The sequence below is a fragment of the Gastrolobium bilobum genome, unplaced genomic scaffold (assembly GCF_033153095.1).
Source record: "Gastrolobium bilobum isolate Gb01-03AN ecotype WA unplaced genomic scaffold, APGP_CSIRO_Gbil_v1 utg12205, whole genome shotgun sequence".
In the NCBI taxonomy this organism is placed as follows: domain Eukaryota; kingdom Viridiplantae; phylum Streptophyta; class Magnoliopsida; order Fabales; family Fabaceae; genus Gastrolobium; species Gastrolobium bilobum.
Window position 1 is genome coordinate 181,704 of NW_026899230.1, and position 18,839 is coordinate 200,542.

The window sequence follows — 18,839 nt, forward strand, 5'->3', positions numbered from 1 at the left end:
TCCAAAATGAGCAGCCCCAGACCCCAGTAATAAAAGAAGAAATTGTTGGGCGAGACTTCCAACTTTTATTTTATTTATATAATATTCTTTCGGAGTCCCTTAAGACTACTTTACAACTACGATTAATAAACTTGATATGGTTTATTAAGATATAATAAATTCGGTAAACATATAAAAAATTTAGTGAAATTACATGCAGCCTACAAATAAAAACTAAATTTAAATATAAAACATGTAATAATCGGTGTAGAAGAATCAAGTCTCATTAATTAATAACTGGTGTTTGTTCGGTGCAACTACATTTATATTTTATAAAACCTTTTATAAAATATAAAATATAAAATATTTCCTTTTAGACTTTGATAAAAAATAAATAATAATAATAATAATATCCATGTCGCTCATGTTATTACACGTACGTGAACAACTCATCAAATGACAAAGAAAAAGAGAATCCAAATTGGAGAGGGAATATGCCACAGATCAACACATTGTCCCGATTCTCGGGGCAACTCATTCTCATATTCTAAATCAACGCTCACGATTCCATATTTCCATCTAACGGTTGTGCTTCATCCTCACCGTCCCAGATATTAGGGTTTCTCTTTTGCTCTTCTGCCAACAATTCCACACATTTTCCCTCTTCTTCTCCTACCTTTATTTTCTCGCATTTTCCGCTTCAATTTTCCCGGGAAAATCATGGTGAAAGGTCCAGGTCTCTACTCCGACATCGGCAAGAGAGCTCGAGGTGACCGATTTGTTCTTTTTTTTTTTTCATTTTGAATCATTCAGCTTATTCAGTTTTCGTTTAATTTTCTTCTTCATGTATCAATCTCCATGAAAATTTCACCTTCACTGAAAATCGCAATTCAGATCTTCTGTTCAAGGATTATCAGAATGACCACAAGTTCACCATCACCACTTACACTTCTACTGGAGTGGTAAGTTCCTTTGTTTATTTTTTTTTATAAATTTCAACAAGACTATTTGCCTCTGCATTAGAATTTTTTTTGAACTTTGATTATGGAAAATTTATTTTGTTGATTTTTTTTTTAATTTTTAATTTTGTGATTTTCGTCATTTTCTAAGTTTTATTGCATGTCTACTTTTTCTTTTTCCTCTCTTTTTTTTTTAATTTATTTTGTCAAGATGATGGAAACCCTATCTGACAGCGCAATTTAAATGTTGGACAGTTGGAGTTGGAAACTCTGCTGATTATTTTGTAATAATTGATATGAATTCGGAAATGATTCAAGAAACTAGTTGAAGTTTTTCATTTCACTGTAATGGCGATTGTTGTTAGTTAGCTTGAATTCTGGATTCATTGGTTTATTGTAAGAGCTGAGTTATCAGTGTTCTGACAGTTTCAACTGGTTTCTATATTCAGGAAATCACTTCAACTGGAGTGAGGAAGGGCGAGGTATATTTGGCCGATGTTAGCACTAAGATTAAGAACAAGAACATCACAACGGATGTCAAAGTGGACACTAACTCAAATGTGAGTCGAAATTTCAACCTGTGATAATTTTACTCGTAACACTCGAGCCATTTTGCAATAGTAAAATTAATTGCAATGATTTCTATTGATTTATCTAATGTATATTCTTAGTTTTTATTTTTAGCTGACAACTATGTTTTTGCCTGAGGTCTGTTACCTGTGATATGTAACTGGTTACTCCCTTTATTTATTTATTTTTTGGTTTGCAAATTTTTTATAATGAGAGTTATTTTCTGTGGCTGGCTGGGAATGATCATTAGGAATCTTAGCAGCCTTTATAATTTAATTGACTATTGTGTACGCAAGCCTCATACAACAAAATACCTGATGATTAGTTACAGCTCATGCTACATGTCTTTTGTCTGACTGAATACCTTTCAGCTACTTACGACCATTACTGTGGATGAACCTGCACCTGGACTCAAGTCAATTTTTAGCTTCATTTTTCCAGATCAGAAATCTGGCAAGGTAATAAGAATTTACCTGTGTCCTATCTTGTAAATTGTTACTTTATTATAGGTTTCTTGTATTCACTTAATGTCAACAATAATTTTTCAAGTGTCCTGAATGATGATGATATTCATTCTCTCTGTGGTGTTTAATAGGTGGAACTCCAGTACCAGCATGAGTATGCTGGAATCAGCACCAGCATTGGATTGACAGCAAGTCCTATTGTTAACTTCTCTGGTGTGGTTGGAAATAATTTGGTCGCTGTTGGGACTGATCTTTCATTTGATACTGCCTCTGGCAACTTTGTCAAATACAATGCAGGGCTGAACCTTACTCATGCTGACCTTATTGCGTCTCTAACTATGTAAGTATTTATTGGGAGGTTATGTAGTTATTTGTGCCTACCATTTTAGAGTGTTATTCATATTCTTATACAACTTGAATTGATCTCCTGATTTATTTGTTCCTTTTTTTTATTAATGTAGAAATGATAAAGGTGACACTCTTAATGCCTCGTATTACCACATTGTAAGCCCGCTGACTAACACTGCTGTTGGTGCGGAGCTTTCGCATAGCTTTTCTAGCAACGAAAATATGCTCACTATTGGCACACAGCATGCACTTGACCCCATAACCTTGTTGAAAGCTCGGGTGAATAACTATGGCAGGGCAAGTGCTCTGATCCAGCATGATTGGAATCCAAGAACCCGTGTGTCTATCGTCAGTGAGGTGGATACTGGGGCCATTGAAAAGAGTGCAAAGGTTGGTCTTGCAGTGGCCTTAAAGCCTTAAACTTGGTGATTTTGTGAGTGATATAGGCCGCGCCTCTTGTGGTGGAGGCAATAAGTTTAGTGGTAGGGTTTGACTTTCCGAATGAACCTTTGGTCCTTCATTTTGGAGCTATTAATTTCTTCTATCTTGGGGGGCGTGGGGTGTAAAATTAATAAAGCACAAACAAATTTTAAATTTGTATTTATTCAACAGATTCATCCGAACGTCATTGATTGATGCACATTTGAGTAAGATTTTGAACATGGAAGGTGAGAGTTACTGCAATATGTTTAGTTTTTTTTTTTTTTGGATTTTGTTCGAATGTGAATATCTAGTTTTTATTGACATTTGGAGAGGAGCAGGAAGGGGGGGGGGGGGGGGGGGGGGGGTGTTGTATTTACTTGCTTCAGGAGCAAGTATGACATTTATACAATTTAATAATTATTTACGGTCATTGAATTTCTTTAATTGCTAAATTAAAAGTTCTCATTAAGTTAACAAACCTTTAATTAACTTGAAAAATGGTTGATGTTTCATTGTTCAATTTTATTTTGAAGTAGTTATTTGTGTGAACGTGTAATTTATTTTTAAAATAATATTCCATAATTTAATGATCAGATTTTATTAAATTTGTATTTTATAAATAATTATTGAATGGTGACTCTATATCAGGTTGTATTTTTAAATTTAGTGGATTTTTTTATTTTATATACAGAAAATAAATTAGAAATAAAAAAATGCATTTTGTAATTAAAATTTCAAATTGATTTTTTTTAAAAGGCTGGTTGAACTAATCAAATTGTGACCAATTCACTTGGTGGGACAAATTACTTGGTGTGACTAATTTGTACCTTAAATTTTTAACTCAAATATTAATTTTTTTAATTTGCAAGTCTGGATTTAAAAATAGTGCAATTTTTTTCTTTTGATAGACAAAAATAGTGCAATTTATCGTAAGTAAAATAATAACTACCTTCTAAGTTTTTATGATATGCTTGTTGTATGTGACAAAGAATAAGTTTTAATAATTACGTATGTTTAACAATCACATTGGTCTGTAGCTTTTTTAATGCTTGTTATCAATTTACCTCCTAAAGTTGTTATGTGACTAAACCTCCATCAACTTTGCTTAACCATCAAAGTGTTAAGTGGGTGTTAATTTTAACTGTTGGTTGATCACATTCCATGAGCCATGAGTGTGTTATTTTTCTGTTATTTTCTCTGTTTCATCCCTTGAAAACAAAGAAACAATGGAGACTTGATACTAAACATACATACCAATTCGATGTTTGCGTGGTGGGTAATGGCTTATTTAAGGGTTTTGCCTTTGAAGGGGAAGTGTAATAAATTATTTCAACTCCTTTGTTTTTCACTATTTTTAAGGGAACAAAAGCAAAACTACACTATAAGCTGCTGAGACTTAAAGGGTAAAATAACATTTATCAGAGAAAATAGTTGGGGATACTCCTTCCAATGCTAAACGAAATTAAAATATGTGACTATGAAAAGTGAAAACCACCTCAGGCCCAATCCCTTCACTCTTGTGACATAACTCACCCCAAAGCCCGTATTCTATCTTCTTCAAAGTTACATCAAACAACGAAATGACAAATGCGTCATAGACACCCGAAAAGCCCATGCATCATTATGATTTTTGTGTTATAAACATATCACCATAATTCTGTTTAATAAACAACTCAAAATCAAACATCTTGTAGGAATTTATACTTGCAGCAATGGACAAATGGGCACTTGCAGAAATGGCAGAGGAAAAATTGCTCAATCACCAATGGGAAGAACCTAAGGAACCCAAAGCAAAGCACTCTTAAAACTGAAGATTAGGTGCAGAAACTTTTTCCTCTCCTCAATAAAACATATTTGAGCGGGGCATGCTACTATCATGGCTTATAACAGCATAATATAGCAAAAATCTTGCATTCAAACACCTTTAAATTTTCATGCCATTTCCTAAAATTCCCCCATGCATCCATTTTTTTTTTATTTACTATCTTTGACACCTAGCCATGATCTTAAGAAGCTAGGTATTAGTGGTTTTCCAATTGCCAAAATAAGTGGTGGTGGTGATGATGATGAATTGATGATGACCTCTTCTTCCTGTGCTTTTCAACATTTATTCTCATTAGCAATATCTTGTCATTGCACTAGGTGCCAACAAATACTCTCGTCAGTAACCCGTGTCAAGCATGACATAACACACAGGCACTAAAAAGCACATAGAAGGTGTTTACACTATCGATTGGCATTGTGGGATAAGGAAGCATAACTTGTGCTCTGAACCATGACCAGAGGTGGAGAACCAAAAGGAACTCATGAACCTGCTCTTTATGAAACCAAGTTCTCCATTTTCTAGGGTTTTTCTCACCCCTTTTTTTTTCTTAAAGAAATTTGAAACATTTTTTTAACAGAATAACAATGTTTTAACAATGATCTTCCTGGCCAAGATGATCTGAAGATTTTGTGGGCAAAATCCTCTCACCTTCTGAGTGGACCTGTTCCCTGGCATGACTTAATCCTATCACTAATTCTGATAGTAGGACAAGGTCAAGGACAACTTTATATCTTAACATCTTTGCAAACAAAAGCACAAGCCACAAGTGAAGCAATTCAGCACACAATTATTTATATTTCCAAATAAAAAATAACAGTACTATATTTGACTATTCACAACTTTAAAAAGAATACGACAAGGACAGAAAGACAGTGGGTATGGAAGGGCATACAAACAAACCAAACTAGTTAAAAAACTCAAAAGCCATAGACAAAATTAAAAATTTTATATCGATAAAGTTTAGAAGATAAACTCCAATAGTTCTACTAATGTGATACGACTTCAAGACCGAGACATGTTTCCCTGAAGAAGGCCATCTCTAAATTGTGAAGCAATATCTCTGACGGCACCTGGTCCGTGTGGAACAAAAACAGAATTGGATTTTGAGGATGCACCAATATCCTTCAACGTGTCAAAATATTGGGTCACCAGAACCATGTCCATGACATCCTTTGAGCTTGTCCCAGGGACATTTTCCGCAAAAGCCAGCACACTGTCCCTCAGACCATCTACTATGGCTTGACGTTGACGAGCTATTCCAAGTCCTGCTAGATACTTCGATTCTGCATCTCCTTCTGCCCTCTTGATCTGCAGAATCTTCTCTGCTTCAGCTTTCTCATTTGCAGCCAACCTCATTCTTGCAGCTATTTGCAATGATTAAAGCACAGGGTAAAGAAAAAATAGAAGAAAATGTCAAGTTAAACAAGTTTTTGCTCAAAACAAGACTTAATCTAAAGATGTTTCTCATCTGCAATAAAGCCTGTGAAGTTTAGGGGACATCGTCACTGATACAATTTTCTTCTAAAGTCTATGAAGGAATTTGAAATTAAAATAACAACAATTAAGGGATTTGATTAATCCCAAAATCATGGGATTATTATTTGTAAATTTATTTCTTTTTCTATTTTTTGGGAGTTTTCTGTCTATGGACTAAAGTTTAGGTGTTGTTATCATATATTTTTCTCCCAACAGCTAGTTAATCTGTTTATATATTGTAGAATAAAACAGAAAATTGTGTTCGACACCTCTGTTTTCCTTATTCCTATAACCATGGGACAAGGCCAGAACTCTTTCATGGCTGGAATTGACCGAATACCCCTGAAACACCCAAGTGTGATGGTGCCTCACGCACACAGAATTTCCAACAGACCACCCTGGTGCACCATAATCCAGTGCCTAGTTTGTCTAACTACTTCCAAATAGCCCAGCATAAATTAAATGGGTTAAATTTTCGAGAGTGGTAACCATTACCCTTCCTCGTTATGAAAGGGAGGGGAGAAGATGGGCTATCTCACTAGAGACACCTCTGCACCAGCGTTGTCAGATTCGACATACAAGGCATAAGAAGCAGAGAACTCTGATGGCATGGTTGACCAATTCTATGGAACCTAAAATTGTTCGAATCTCCTTTTTCTCAACACAACTCATGAAATCTGGAAAACAGTCCAAGAAATGTACTCAAGACTTTGAAAATTCTTCTCAATGTTTTGAGATCCAACATACTCTTTGGCAAGGAAATAGGTCTGTTACTGAATACCATAATGTATTGGTTGAGTTGTGGTAAGAGATGGATGTTTTCTACGCCATAAAGTGGAAGTGTACTAAAGACAGCCTGCTATATAATCAAATGCGTGACAAGGAAAGAGTTTTTTATTTCCCTCATGGACATAACAAAGAACTTCATGAAGTGAGGGGTCGTATCCTTGGAAATAAGCCGCTACCTACAATCAGTGAAGTTTTTGCTGAAGTTAAGAGGGAAGAAAGTAGAAGAAAAATGATGCTGAATACAAGTCCAACTGTGGAGGAAACTCACCAATTTGGCTGTACTTTAATCTTAAACGGGGGAGAGTCTAGCAACAAGAGTGTTAGGACCCATTTGCAAGATATGGGACTTGGAGTCCCACACTGATTGTATGAGCAATTAATGTGAGGTTTATAAAGCCTTAGGTAATCTCACCCTTTGAGGTAGCTTTTGGGGTAGTGCATCTCAAGGTTCTTATCAAATGGTATCAAAGCCTTCCACTATGTCTTCCAATTGCAATCGAGCGGCACGGGTGGTAACGCTGGCATTGCAGTGTCGCCTAGGGCTAGTAAAAGACTAACGCAAAGCTAGCCCGCGTGGGCGTCGGGGCTGCAGAGCGTGGTTGAATGTTAAGACCCATTTGCAAGATATGGGATTTGGAGTACTATATTGGTTGTATAGGCAACTAATTTGGGGTTTATAAAGCCTTGAATATATCCCACATTTTGAGCTAACTTTTGGGGTAGTGCATCCCAAGGTTTTTATCAAAGAGCCAACGCTATAAAGATAACAAACTGTGGGGTTATCCTTGCCAAAATCCTTAACACACCAAGGAAACATGCTGCAACATCCACGGAAAAGCTTCGGATTGTAAGCCTCATAGTCAAAGGAAACACAATAACTTCGCATCTTCCCTTGTGGCAGAGACTACTAGGGAGCAACATAAGCCAAATAGCTCTCCATTCACCATTGAACAAATGGAGATGCTCAAGAATTTATTCAGTCAGATCAGAACTGAACCTTCTGCCCCTACAACTTCTACTCCTACTATAAAATTTTGCTGGTTGGATTGTTGATTCAGGAGCTTCAGACCACATGACTGGACCTGACTTAGTTTTCTTCCGATAAAAGGCGTGATAGTGAGATGAGAATTACAGTGGCAGATGGAAGTTCTTCCCTTGTTGCTGAAATTGGTGATCTGAATTTATGTGGCTTAAGTTTGAAATCTGTTATTGATGTTCCCAACTTGAAATACAATTTAATTTCAGTTAGCAAACTATCCATAGATCAAAATTGTGCAGTCATTTTTCCTCCTACTGGTTGTGGATTTGACTTTGGGCATGATGTATGGTAATGCTGAGGAACAAGTGGTCTCTATTTTCAAAACCTCAAATACAATCAAAGTTTTCCTTCTCTACTGTTTCAGATTCTGATGTAATGTTTTGGCATAAAAATTTAGGTCATCCTAGCTTCAATTATCTCAAGTCCTTGTATACGAAGTTATTTATGAATAAAGATGTTTCCTCTTTCCAATTTGAAATTTATATTAGCGCAAAGCAATCTCAAAAACATCATACTGAGCACTCTTATTAAAAATCAAACCTTTTAACCTCAATCATAGTGACCTATTGGGTCCTGCCCAAATTCCTAATCTAACTGGATCAAGATGTTTCATTATATTTATTGATGATCAGTTGATCACATGCATAAGTTGGACCTATCTCATGAAAGACAAATCTGAGACCAGAAACGTATTTAAACAATTTCACAAACTTGTCCAAAATGTGTTTCTGTCCCCTAATTAGATTCTTCGAATGGCAAAGAATATTTTTCTCATGAACTTTCAAATTACCTTGTTGAGAATAGCATATTCCATAATAGCACTTGTGTTTAAACTCCATAGCAAAATGATATAGCTAAATGAAAAAAAAAAATGGCTACATTCTAGATGTTGCTTGTGGTCCCTAATGTTTTCAAGTCATGTGCTAAATTCGTTAGGGTAAAGCTATCTTAACTTCCGCATATCGCTTTGGGGTGAAGCTTGGTTCACCATATTTAGCTCAACTATCAAACAGTGCAGATTGTTAGATAAATATAAAACCATTAGTGTAGCCTCACCCAACAGCTTAAACTTTTGGGTTGAATTGGTTCATTACATGGTATCAGAGCAGGCGTGACAAAGTGGTCACAAGTTCGATCCTCACCTTCCTCCATTCTATTAATAAAAATAATTAAATATTGTGGAGTCTCTTAGCACATGTAACCTGAACCTGATGCATCATCTACCCTTTAAGCCCAATGGGCTCTCGTGTGAGGGGGCATGTTAGATAAATATAAAACCATTAGTATAGCCCCACCCAACAGCTTAAGCTTTTGGGTTGAATTGGTTCATCGTACAGATTATACCCTCTTTGTTAAAAAAGTTGAAAATGGGAAGAAAGTAGTACTTATTGTCTATGTAAATGATAGAGTGGTTACTGGAGATGACACTAAAGGAATTGAAAGGCTGAAAAGTCAGCTTCAGGCAGAATTTAAGGTAAAAGACCTTGGACACTTAGAATACTTTCTTGGGATTGAATTAGAAAGTAGCAAGTAGCAAGAAAGGCATTTTTATATCCTAAAGGAAATATACTCTTGATCTACTGAAGGAGACTAGAAAACATAGGTGCAAGGCTGCTGGAAATCCTATAGACAGAAAATTTGAAGCAGAACACGGAGAAGATCCTCCTATGGCAAAGAAATCCTACCCGTACTTATTAGGGAAGATGACCTACCTATTCCTCACTAAACCTGAAATTGTTTACGGTTATGAGTCCAAGAAGGAGGTGAGCCTCGAGTAAAGGTAAAGTTGCTCTTTCGTGACTGAAAGGTCATGAGTTCGAATCCAGGAAATAATCTCTTTGCAAATATGTATGGGTAAAGCTGCATATAAGGATTGTCCTCACCCCACCCTCACTAGTCAAGGTTTAATGGGTAGTGGTTAGTGTTATGAGTCCGTTCATACATTCTCCTACTAAGAGATAGATACTGTTAATGAAATCCTTCACTACCTAAAAGGGACTCCTGGCAAAAGACTATTGTTCTAGAGTAATAGTCAATGCTACACAAATGCTGATTGCACGAGCTCATTAGAAGACACAAAATCAACCACTGGGTATTGTACAAAAGTGCGGGGCAATGTAGTGACATGTAGAAGCAAGAAACAAACTATTGTTGTGAGAAGTAGAGCTGAGGCAGAATATAGGGCAATTGCTCAAGGAGTTTGTGAACCTTGGACTATTAGGTTGCAACAAGACCATTTATTCCACTTGAAGGTCCTGTTAGCATCGTTCATAATCCTATTCAGCACAATGGATGAAGCATGTGAGGATTGACAAAATTTTCATCAAATCGGAAATTGAAAATGGAACTTTCAGCCTTCATTATGTGCCAACCAAGTTAGCATCGTTAGAATTTGATTCGAACGTTAGCTAGTTGGGAGTGATTGGCATCTATTCACTAGCTTCAGGGGAGCAACGGAATCTGAAATTAAAATCCCAAGGATTAAGGGGTTTGATAATTCGGCAGTTTTCTTTCTATAGACTAAAGTTTAGGTGCTGTTATCACATTTTTTTTCTCCTGACAGCTAGCTGATCTGCTGTATGCATTATAACCTTTTTGTAAGATAATCAATTTAATGACACGTAATTTCCTATAAATGAATATTTCTTCCATGTACAGTATGAAACTGAAAGAGATAAAAATAATAATAATTTGAGCTCAACCAAAATAATATGCCAATACAGAAAGCATACCAGCATTTATCTCGTTCATGGCTCTCTTCACATGCTCATCTGGTTCAATATCCACAATAAGAGTCTGAACTATTTCATACCCATAAGCAGACATTGCCTTCGTATGCACAGCAAGTAAAAAACCAAACATTATGGATGCTAAGTGCTAACCCTTTAGTTGTCCACAAAAAAAAAAAAGAAAGGAATACGGAAATACCTTTTCAAGTTCTTCCTCAACAGCTTTTGCAATTTCATTTTTCTGCTCGAAAGAGGAATCTAGTTCCATCTTTGGAACACATGCCCGGATAACTGAAATAGCAATAGGAATTTATCAGTCTCATCCTAATAAAGCATCCAAAGAATCCAATTTTTAATATGCGTTTAGGTCACAAAATCCACACCATCAAAGACATAGGCTTGAATCTGTTCTCTGGTATTGCTAAGTTTGTAAAAAGCATCCACTGCCTTTTCTGCCAGTGCTCGATATTGGATAGATGCAACCACAGTGACAAAAACATTGTCCTGATGGGATATGATATATCAAGATCAGATAAGCAAAGAAAATCAGGAAAATATATGTGCAACATTTTGTGCAAAAAATGAACAGACACAAGCTAATACTTAAAATATATTGTTAGACAGATCTTTGTCTCGTATATGCATTTTAGTTTTTAAAAGCAAACCTTTGTCTTGGTTTCGCAACGAACATCTAGCTGCTGCACACGCAATGAAAGGTAACCAGCTACTTGATTGCCAAAGAACCAGGGCACAAAGTGGCAACCAGGTTCAAGCACATCATCATACTTCCCAAAAACTTCTTTGATAGCTACTGTTGACTGGTCCACTTGAAGACAACCCAGAGCTAGTCCCATCTTTAGGATCCCTGAACAAAAATAGCAAGAAAATCTAACATAATGCCTCTGAATTAAGTAATAACCCATTAAATTCTGAAAAAAAAGGACATGAGAACCATGAACATCTGATCTAATAGATAGTCTAAACAACAAGACCTTCCAACCAGTATCACCTACAGTCAGAAATCACATTAGACATATATATATATACATTTTTGCAGTTTCACTTCTGAATCACCAGACTTGGTAATAATGTATTTCAATTTATATTTATATATTAGTACAAGAAGGGCATGAGATATATGATATATGATATAACCAGGCTAATTAGCAAACACAGAAAAATGACCTATATTCATAAGGATGTTATTATAACTGTAATCAAATCAAGTGTTCTAAAGCAATAACTAAAATATAAAGAATCAAAACCATATATAAGTGAATTGCATGAAAAAAAAAAAAAAAAAAAAAAAAAGAGGAATTGGAAGCAAAAAAGGTGGTGAAGAAACGGAGAAATTTGTTGTCTCACCTGAAAGCTAGAGAGAGAGAGAGAGAGAGAGAGAGGGAAAAGGAAAAGGAAAAGGTTTTGCTAACAAATCAATTTTTGTGTCTCAAACATTTGTAGCCGCTGCTACGCTTTATCTGTAACTGTAATGTGCATTTTCCTTTTTTTGTTTTACATGCATTTCCCCTTCTTCTTCATCTTTTTCTTTTTTGTTTTTTGGTGCATATATTTTTGGGTGCATTTATGTCTTATAATAATTGGAAAAATGTTTATTCTTTTAATTGACACAACTTACATTATTTCACTCTCACAAAGAGGTAGGACCCACATCTTTATTTTTTTTGTCAACTCTCTCTTTCTTTATCTATCTCTTTCTCTCTCTTAAAATGACACAATTTTACGTCCTTTAAAATGAAAGATACTTTTTCATATAGTAATTGGGTAAAGAGATATTCAAATATTATATCCGTCTCAGCAGGAAAATTAAACGGGTTAGATTGCAATTTTTTTGTTTTTTTTTTATAGATCGTACTTACTTAAATTGGTGGTCACGATTTCTATTATGATTAAAAGCTTTCTTTGATGCAAAACAAGCTAATTCACATGGGTGAGATTTCTTTACGATTGTGCATGTAAATGTATGGCTGAAAAAATAATGAATTAAATTAAATTCTTTAGATGAGAAAAAAAAAAACTTCGAATTATCAAAAAAATAGGAACTCGAATCCTGGAAAAAAAAAAATTGGGGTTAGAGCTAGATATTTGTCACGAAGCCCTTTCTTCGCTCGAATTATGAAAATATCAAAGGATCTGACTCCTCCAAAAAAAATAATTAGAATCGTGTACTAAAAACAATGAGAAAAAAAGAAAGATGTATTGTTTAGTATTGAATACAACAATTTTTGTCAACGTCAATATCACCTTCACTTATATCAGCATGATTCAAGAATTAAATAAGGCTTCAATCTTCATTATTTCATCTCTAATAGATTACTAGTTTTTTTTTTTTGTGAACTAGATTACTAGCATTAGAATTATTTTAAAAGCACACAATTATTTTTAAAAATACAATTTTACGTTGAAATCAAACCAAACATACCAGATTCAATTATTAGAATTCACTCCTCACTTTCATTTAAATAAGATTTAGGTTAGGATCCATTTGCACTTAACGATTGATCCGTAAGATTAGGTTTTCACAAATTATCATTAAAAAAAAAAAAATTGTATCATACTCATGTATTTTTATTTTTATTTTAAAGTACAACCATACTCATGTCATTTAAATTGACTTCGAATGTAATTAATCTCACACCCAAAACATAAAAAATACTTAGTAAATAAAAACATTAAACTGACATCATTTTTCGCTCTACAAAGATATATTAAAATTAATTGAATTCTCAATTCTTAACCTTGATGAATCTCAACTAAATTGAAACATAACATAAGCCACAAAGATTGCTCTAGTGACGAGGAGTTTCGATAAATTGTACTAGAATATGTTCAATTTTCACTTGTATCCACACAAAAAAAACATAATATACGCCTAAAATTTATGGGGATTAGATTTCCCATTAATCCAAAACAGTAAAGGAAAGAGAAAAAAGAGGAGAAAAAAAATTGATGGTGGGATGCACGTGCATTCTTAAGTTAGTTAGAGATTGAGATGTAAATGGATCAGTCACTCTAACAGGGACTTACGACTTAGCCTACATTAGGCCAGACTCGGCCTATTATATATAGTCAAATATAATAGACTCAACTTAAAAAAAAAATCTATTTAGAAAGCAGACTATTATTTTTTTTTTGCCTATAAGCCTACATGTCGACTTATAACATATTATTTATTTTAAATAAAATAAATAGACTACTATTTTAATAATTTTGAGTAATAAAGTAATTTTATTTTATTTTATTTTTAAATTATTGAATACCTAATAAGTTTAAACATGCTAACAAATCTAGGACAATATTTTTATTTTTTAAATATAAACTAAATCAGACTTATAATTTGGGCCTATATTATACTAGGGCAATGATTGTCTTATTTCACAGTTGAGAAGAAACACTTCCTGCACTAACATCGAGTTTAGTGTCAAAAAAAAAATTATTTTTTATTTTATAAAAAAAACAATGGCCCCACATTTTTGTTTGAGTAGAAGATAACTTATTCAGAAAAGTTTTCCTCGTTATACTAATAAATTAACCCAGAACTAAAGTATTTTAAGGCAAAACCTAATCAAACCTAACCTATTTATAGAGATAGATTTCACTTTCAGCAAGATAAGAAATCTTCTCCACAAAATTTATACACGAAAATTGGAACAATATATTATATTGCACACCATTCATATGCGTACTTAGTTATTTGCACGTAAATTTGATGATGACAATGGCCTACCATGTCAAAGTTTTATTTTTTGTTTTGGGAACATGTCAAAGATTTATTTCATAAAGAGCTTCAATGATTAATTGATGGGATAAAAAAACCTGACATAAATTAATGAAAAAAAGGCTTCTTTCTCATCTTTCCATAAACAAAAGCTTGTGATTAATTTTTAAGGAGCCTCACTGTTTGAGGAGAAAATGGAAGAAAAAGAAATAAAATTGAGGAGTTAATAATCTTGAATATTTCCAAACAATCTGAAGAAACATATTGGTTGACAATTTGACATAAGACATAGTTGCTGAATAAGCTTCACTTGCTCTTACATTCTTCCCTGCTCTATGGGGTGGAATCAACACTCATAACATACATCACAAAAGCAGCATGCTTCTTTTGCTCTCAAGTTGTCCCATGAACAAATGGCTTGACACAAGTTACATCTATACTTAGGAAATAAGAAATGATGAAAAAGAAGGGAGAGACCAAAAGAAAAATGAAAATTCATCAACTCTATGCCTTGCCATTGGGTTTTGGTGATTGTTGGGGATACTGATGGTGAAATGGAGATGCATGAGTACCATGTGAAATTGAAAGGCTCCTTTGCTGCTGTCCATTCCTGGTGAGCAATGCTCCTTGTGTTCTCCCATTTCTAGTATTTGGGCTTGCACTAAAACGTTCACCTTGCATTGTTTGGAAATAATATGATGAACTAGCCATGTCCTTCAGGTTTGGGAGAGGCTTTAAAGCTTCTACAACTTCACTCATGAGGGGTCTTGCTTTTGGATCTCTGCTAAGGCAGTGAGCAGCCAGATGAGCAGCTTTCTGAGCTCCTTTTACAGAAAAGTGACCTTCCAAGCGAGGGTCTATCAATCTGTAGAACCTTCTTCTCTCCCCTAGATGTGGTCTAGCCCATTCCACAAGGTTGTGTTCACCATTGGGTCGGTTTTTGTCCATAGATCTTCTGCCGGTCAACATCTCAAGTAGTACCACTCCAAAACTATACACATCACTTCTTGATGTAAGATGTCCTGCCACAAAAGTATAAATCTGATTATATAAGGATTAGATGATACGGATGTTGGATTACATTTATATAGACAAGGAACGAATGTGAGTGAAAATCATCAGCCAAATATAATAGAACTGCAAGTTTTGAAAGTTACAAACATTATGAGAGCATGGTCCACAAGAAATCACGGTGCAGATGTTTTTGTTCAGAAATATTTAGTGATAGTCATCAGGATCAGGACAAATGAATTCCGAGATAAAAAAATGCCCAAAAAAATATAGTCAGATAGAAATACCCAAGAATAGGCATGCTTTAATTCACTGAAAAATAACAACTAAATCTTGCAGATTTCGACTTAAGCATATCCAACTAAACTTACCCGTCATGACATATTCTGGCGCTGCATAACCATAAGTTCCCATCACTCGAGTAGACACATGGGTTTTATCACCCTCTGGACCATCTTTTGCAAGTCCAAAGTCTGAGAGCTTGGCATTGTAGTCCTGAATTATTACAATATCATAAAGGTCAAAATAAAGGAAAAATGAAAAAATGTAATCATATAGTAACATTGGCACTTACTGCATCCAATAGTATATTGGAAGTTTTGAAATCCCTATATATTACAGGTCGTTCAGCTTCCTCATGAAGAAAAGCAAGACCCTTTGCGGCTCCTAGTGCAATTTTCATCCTAATGGACCACGGAAGAGGCAGGGATCCTTCAGAAGATATAGTTTCGAACATGAGTACATAAGAAAATGGATCTAAGTATACAATTCAAACGAAGAGTATAAAGTAGAAATTTCAAATTCCAATCTATACTTCATCCATGTAAGAGGAAGCTGCTAAATTTCAACAAGAAAAAGCAAGTGAGATACTCAGTAAAAAAACAGGATCTTTATTAATAGAAACACTACTACAAGGGTATAGATTAGCTCTAAACATTATTTTTAACTAAGCCGATCACTAGAGTAAACTACATCATATATAACAGAAGCACATCTCTCCCTACCCAATTTTTTTTTTTTTTCATACCAGAAGCCAAAAACATATATTTATTGGGCTTTGTATTGGGAGGGAACTATGCTTCCCAAGAGACACACGGCAGGCTCCTCCCTCTGATGTTCGAGGTGCAGTAATGATCCAGCTATTATTGGAAAAAGAATTGAGAAACTAATAGTCAGAAAATAGTAACTTACTCCTAAACAAGTGGTTTTCCAGGCTACCCCGAGGCATGAATTCATATACTAGCAACCTTTGATCATCTTCAATGCAGTAACCTATAAGTTTAACAAGGTTTGGATGAACTAGATCACCAAGGAAATTTACTTCAGCCTGTCACATGAACCAAACAAGAAATTAAAACTTCATAGAATTCAGTATATAATATTCAATGAAAAGACACATCTTTAAGAAAATACAAAAAGTTAAACTCAACGGAAGAAAAATTATATTAGTGAAATTACAAACCAGCCATTCTTTATGACCCTGGAGCCCATCGTGGTTGAGGGTTTTAACAGCAACAGTAAGCCCTGTGCCAGGCTTCACTGGTGCTGTTCCATTTTCTTCAATCCATCCCTTGAACACACAACCAAAACCACCTTCACCAAGAAGACTCTCTGGCCGAAAATTTCTTGTTGCCAACTTAAGATCATTGAAAGAGAATTTTCGCAGCCTGGAAGCAACTTTAAGCTCCTCTTCAAGTTTGGAAGTGGATGAATTGCTTTCAGTATTACTTGTGGTAGTCGAAGAGACTATTGGAACTGTTGGTTGGTCTCTACTTGTATCATTAGTTGATTTACTTTCAGCTAATGAGAAGCCAAAGTCCAGTAAAGAGAGGGTAAATGATTAGAAAAAGCAATAAGATAGCATCATGCAGTATTGGGCTTAAACAAGATGGAGATCTAGGTACCAATTCAAGAGTAATTTGATAAATCAAGAAAAAGGAAATGCAGAAAACCAGTGAAATTTTGTCCAACTAAGAAGTTCTCTTTCGGCATGCTTGACAAACACACACACACGCGCAAGCGAATATCGGGTGATGGAACTTGATTGTCACAAGTTTACCAAGTCATAAATGAAATTGTCTAAATTATGAACTCATCCCCAACTCAATGAGGTGAAGGAACTCTCAGTCAATGATGTTTTGGGCACGGGGATGGCACAAGAGAATGAACCATGACTGCCCTTTCAAAGCTCTCACACAATCCTAAACAAAACATTGTCTGTATTTTAACCCCAACCTGCCTTAGGAATATATTTCCATATAGTTTTGAATAAGCAGGAACTATGAGAAACTCAAATTTGTTACTTTTTAACAAGTAAATTTCAACATGTTCAACTTTATTTTGATGCCACCCTGAGTTTGACTAAAATATTATGTACGATAAAAATAAATCACAAAAAACATGTTCAAAGATGGAACCTCAAAGCACAAAAGAAGAAGAGTAATTCTTCTAGGGAGATAGAAGTTACCATAATTAGTGCTGGTGCCGCTAACTGAGCTATCAACCTTGGATCTCGAAGAAATGCAGCTGCCAATGAACCTCAGCCTAAGCCAACACCCAGTCTCTTCCTCTTCCACTACCCTATCCTCTTTCTTCTTCTTCTTCCTCCACTTTGATTTACTCACATCCAAAGACTCCACCACCTTACCATTCTCAGCACCCAACCCCATCTCGAGCAAGTCCTAAAGAATCAAACCCAGAAATCATCAAAACCAACCCACCCCAAATTCAAAACACCCCCACCCCCCACAATGTCCAACCTCCCACCACCACAACCAGCAAAATCACCCACAAGAAAACCAGACCCAGATGACAAATTCCCAAACAAAACCTAAAAATCACAACTTTACCACTCAAAACCAAAAAACAAAGGAAACCCAGAAGTTTAAAAATGTAACTGACACAAAAGGGGTGTAGATCACATGAAGCAGATCAAAACCCCCAAAACAAAATAACAAATCCGTTGAACCCTAGATTGATCAGCTTGTGGGCAAACTAAACAGTAATGCGAACCCTTTACCCAAAAGGAACACAGCAACTTAGCTCAATTCAGAAAAGCTATGCTCAGAGAAAAAACACAAACATAAATCTCGGAGACGAGGCTGTGTCCTATCCTATGCAAGCTGACCCAGTAAAACTACAAACTCAATGCTGAAATGGAAAAAAGGAAACAAAAATGTGGAAAATTAGAAAAAACAGATAATAGATATATTAAAAAGGGAAAAATTATATATACAACTTTTTTTTTTTTTTAATCTTTTATAATCATATCTTAATTGTTAATTTTTGTCGATCAATGATTATCATTCATTATAAATTAAATATTAATTAATAAATTTAATTTGCAAAAATAATAATTATTAATTGACGAAAATCAACATATAATTGTAAAATATTGTAAATAAAAATAAATAATAAGTATAATCTTTCTCTGTAAATAAATATATAATTAAAAAATTATGAATTCTATTTCTCTCACATTCTTTAATATA

At 34.8% G+C, this 18,839-nt stretch overlaps 3 protein-coding genes across 3 annotated transcripts; 1 reads left to right on the forward strand and 2 right to left on the reverse strand.

The window, feature by feature from the left end:
- Nucleotides 1-545: 545 nt before the first annotated feature.
- Nucleotides 546-3,024, forward strand: LOC133288648 (mitochondrial outer membrane protein porin of 36 kDa-like). Its single transcript, XM_061486459.1, has 6 exons — nucleotides 546-748; nucleotides 874-941; nucleotides 1,388-1,498; nucleotides 1,880-1,966; nucleotides 2,104-2,312; nucleotides 2,434-3,024. The coding sequence occupies exons 1-6, from the start codon at nucleotides 700-702 to the stop codon at nucleotides 2,738-2,740; spliced, it is 831 nt and encodes a 276-aa protein (XP_061342443.1). The 5' UTR covers nucleotides 546-699; the 3' UTR covers nucleotides 2,741-3,024.
- Nucleotides 3,025-5,365: 2,341 nt separating this feature from the next.
- LOC133288647 (hypersensitive-induced response protein 1) lies at nucleotides 5,366-12,123 on the reverse strand. Its single transcript, XM_061486458.1, has 6 exons — nucleotides 11,967-12,123; nucleotides 11,267-11,466; nucleotides 10,985-11,105; nucleotides 10,801-10,892; nucleotides 10,605-10,701; nucleotides 5,366-5,932 (listed from the first exon to the last, which is right to left on the reverse strand). Exons 2-6 carry the CDS (start codon nucleotides 11,453-11,455, stop codon nucleotides 5,571-5,573), a joined length of 861 nt encoding a protein of 286 aa, XP_061342442.1. The 5' UTR covers nucleotides 11,456-11,466; nucleotides 11,967-12,123; the 3' UTR covers nucleotides 5,366-5,570.
- A 2,437-nt stretch (nucleotides 12,124-14,560) lies between these two features.
- Nucleotides 14,561-18,459, reverse strand: LOC133288646 (serine/threonine-protein kinase PBL34-like). Its single transcript, XM_061486457.1, has 6 exons — nucleotides 17,816-18,459; nucleotides 16,811-17,148; nucleotides 16,540-16,675; nucleotides 15,923-16,059; nucleotides 15,720-15,843; nucleotides 14,561-15,359 (listed from the first exon to the last, which is right to left on the reverse strand). Exons 1-6 carry the CDS (start codon nucleotides 18,015-18,017, stop codon nucleotides 14,842-14,844), a joined length of 1,455 nt encoding a protein of 484 aa, XP_061342441.1. The 5' UTR covers nucleotides 18,018-18,459; the 3' UTR covers nucleotides 14,561-14,841.
- Between the last annotated feature and the right edge of the window lie 380 nt (nucleotides 18,460-18,839).

What these genes read in the sequence shown, in the direction of transcription:
- LOC133288646 (XM_061486457.1), bottom strand. Translation starts at nt 18,017, where the DNA reads ATGGGGTTGGGTGCTGAGAATGGTAAGGTGGTGGAGTCTTTGGATGTG. An exon ending in AGGGTCATAAAGAATGGCTG is followed by an intron (nt 16,676 to 16,810) that starts GTTTGTAATTTC and finishes TTCATGTGACAG; the next exon opens with GCTGAAGTAAATTTCCTTGG. An exon ending in GGAAAACCACTTGTTTAGGA is followed by an intron (nt 16,060 to 16,539) that starts GTAAGTTACTAT and finishes TATCTTCTGAAG; the next exon opens with GATCCCTGCCTCTTCCGTGG.
- LOC133288648 (XM_061486459.1), top strand. Translation starts at nt 700, where the DNA reads ATGGTGAAAGGTCCAGGTCTCTACTCCGACATCGGCAAGAGAGCTCGA. An exon ending in CATCGGCAAGAGAGCTCGAG is followed by an intron (nt 749 to 873) that starts GTGACCGATTTG and finishes ATCGCAATTCAG; the next exon opens with ATCTTCTGTTCAAGGATTAT. An exon ending in CAGATCAGAAATCTGGCAAG is followed by an intron (nt 1,967 to 2,103) that starts GTAATAAGAATT and finishes GGTGTTTAATAG; the next exon opens with GTGGAACTCCAGTACCAGCA.
- LOC133288647 (XM_061486458.1), bottom strand. Translation starts at nt 11,455, where the DNA reads ATGGGACTAGCTCTGGGTTGTCTTCAAGTGGACCAGTCAACAGTAGCT. An exon ending in TCAAGCCTATGTCTTTGATG is followed by an intron (nt 10,893 to 10,984) that starts GTGTGGATTTTG and finishes TTGCTATTTCAG; the next exon opens with TTATCCGGGCATGTGTTCCA. An exon ending in CATGAACGAGATAAATGCTG is followed by an intron (nt 5,933 to 10,604) that starts GTATGCTTTCTG and finishes CATTGCAAATAG; the next exon opens with CTGCAAGAATGAGGTTGGCT.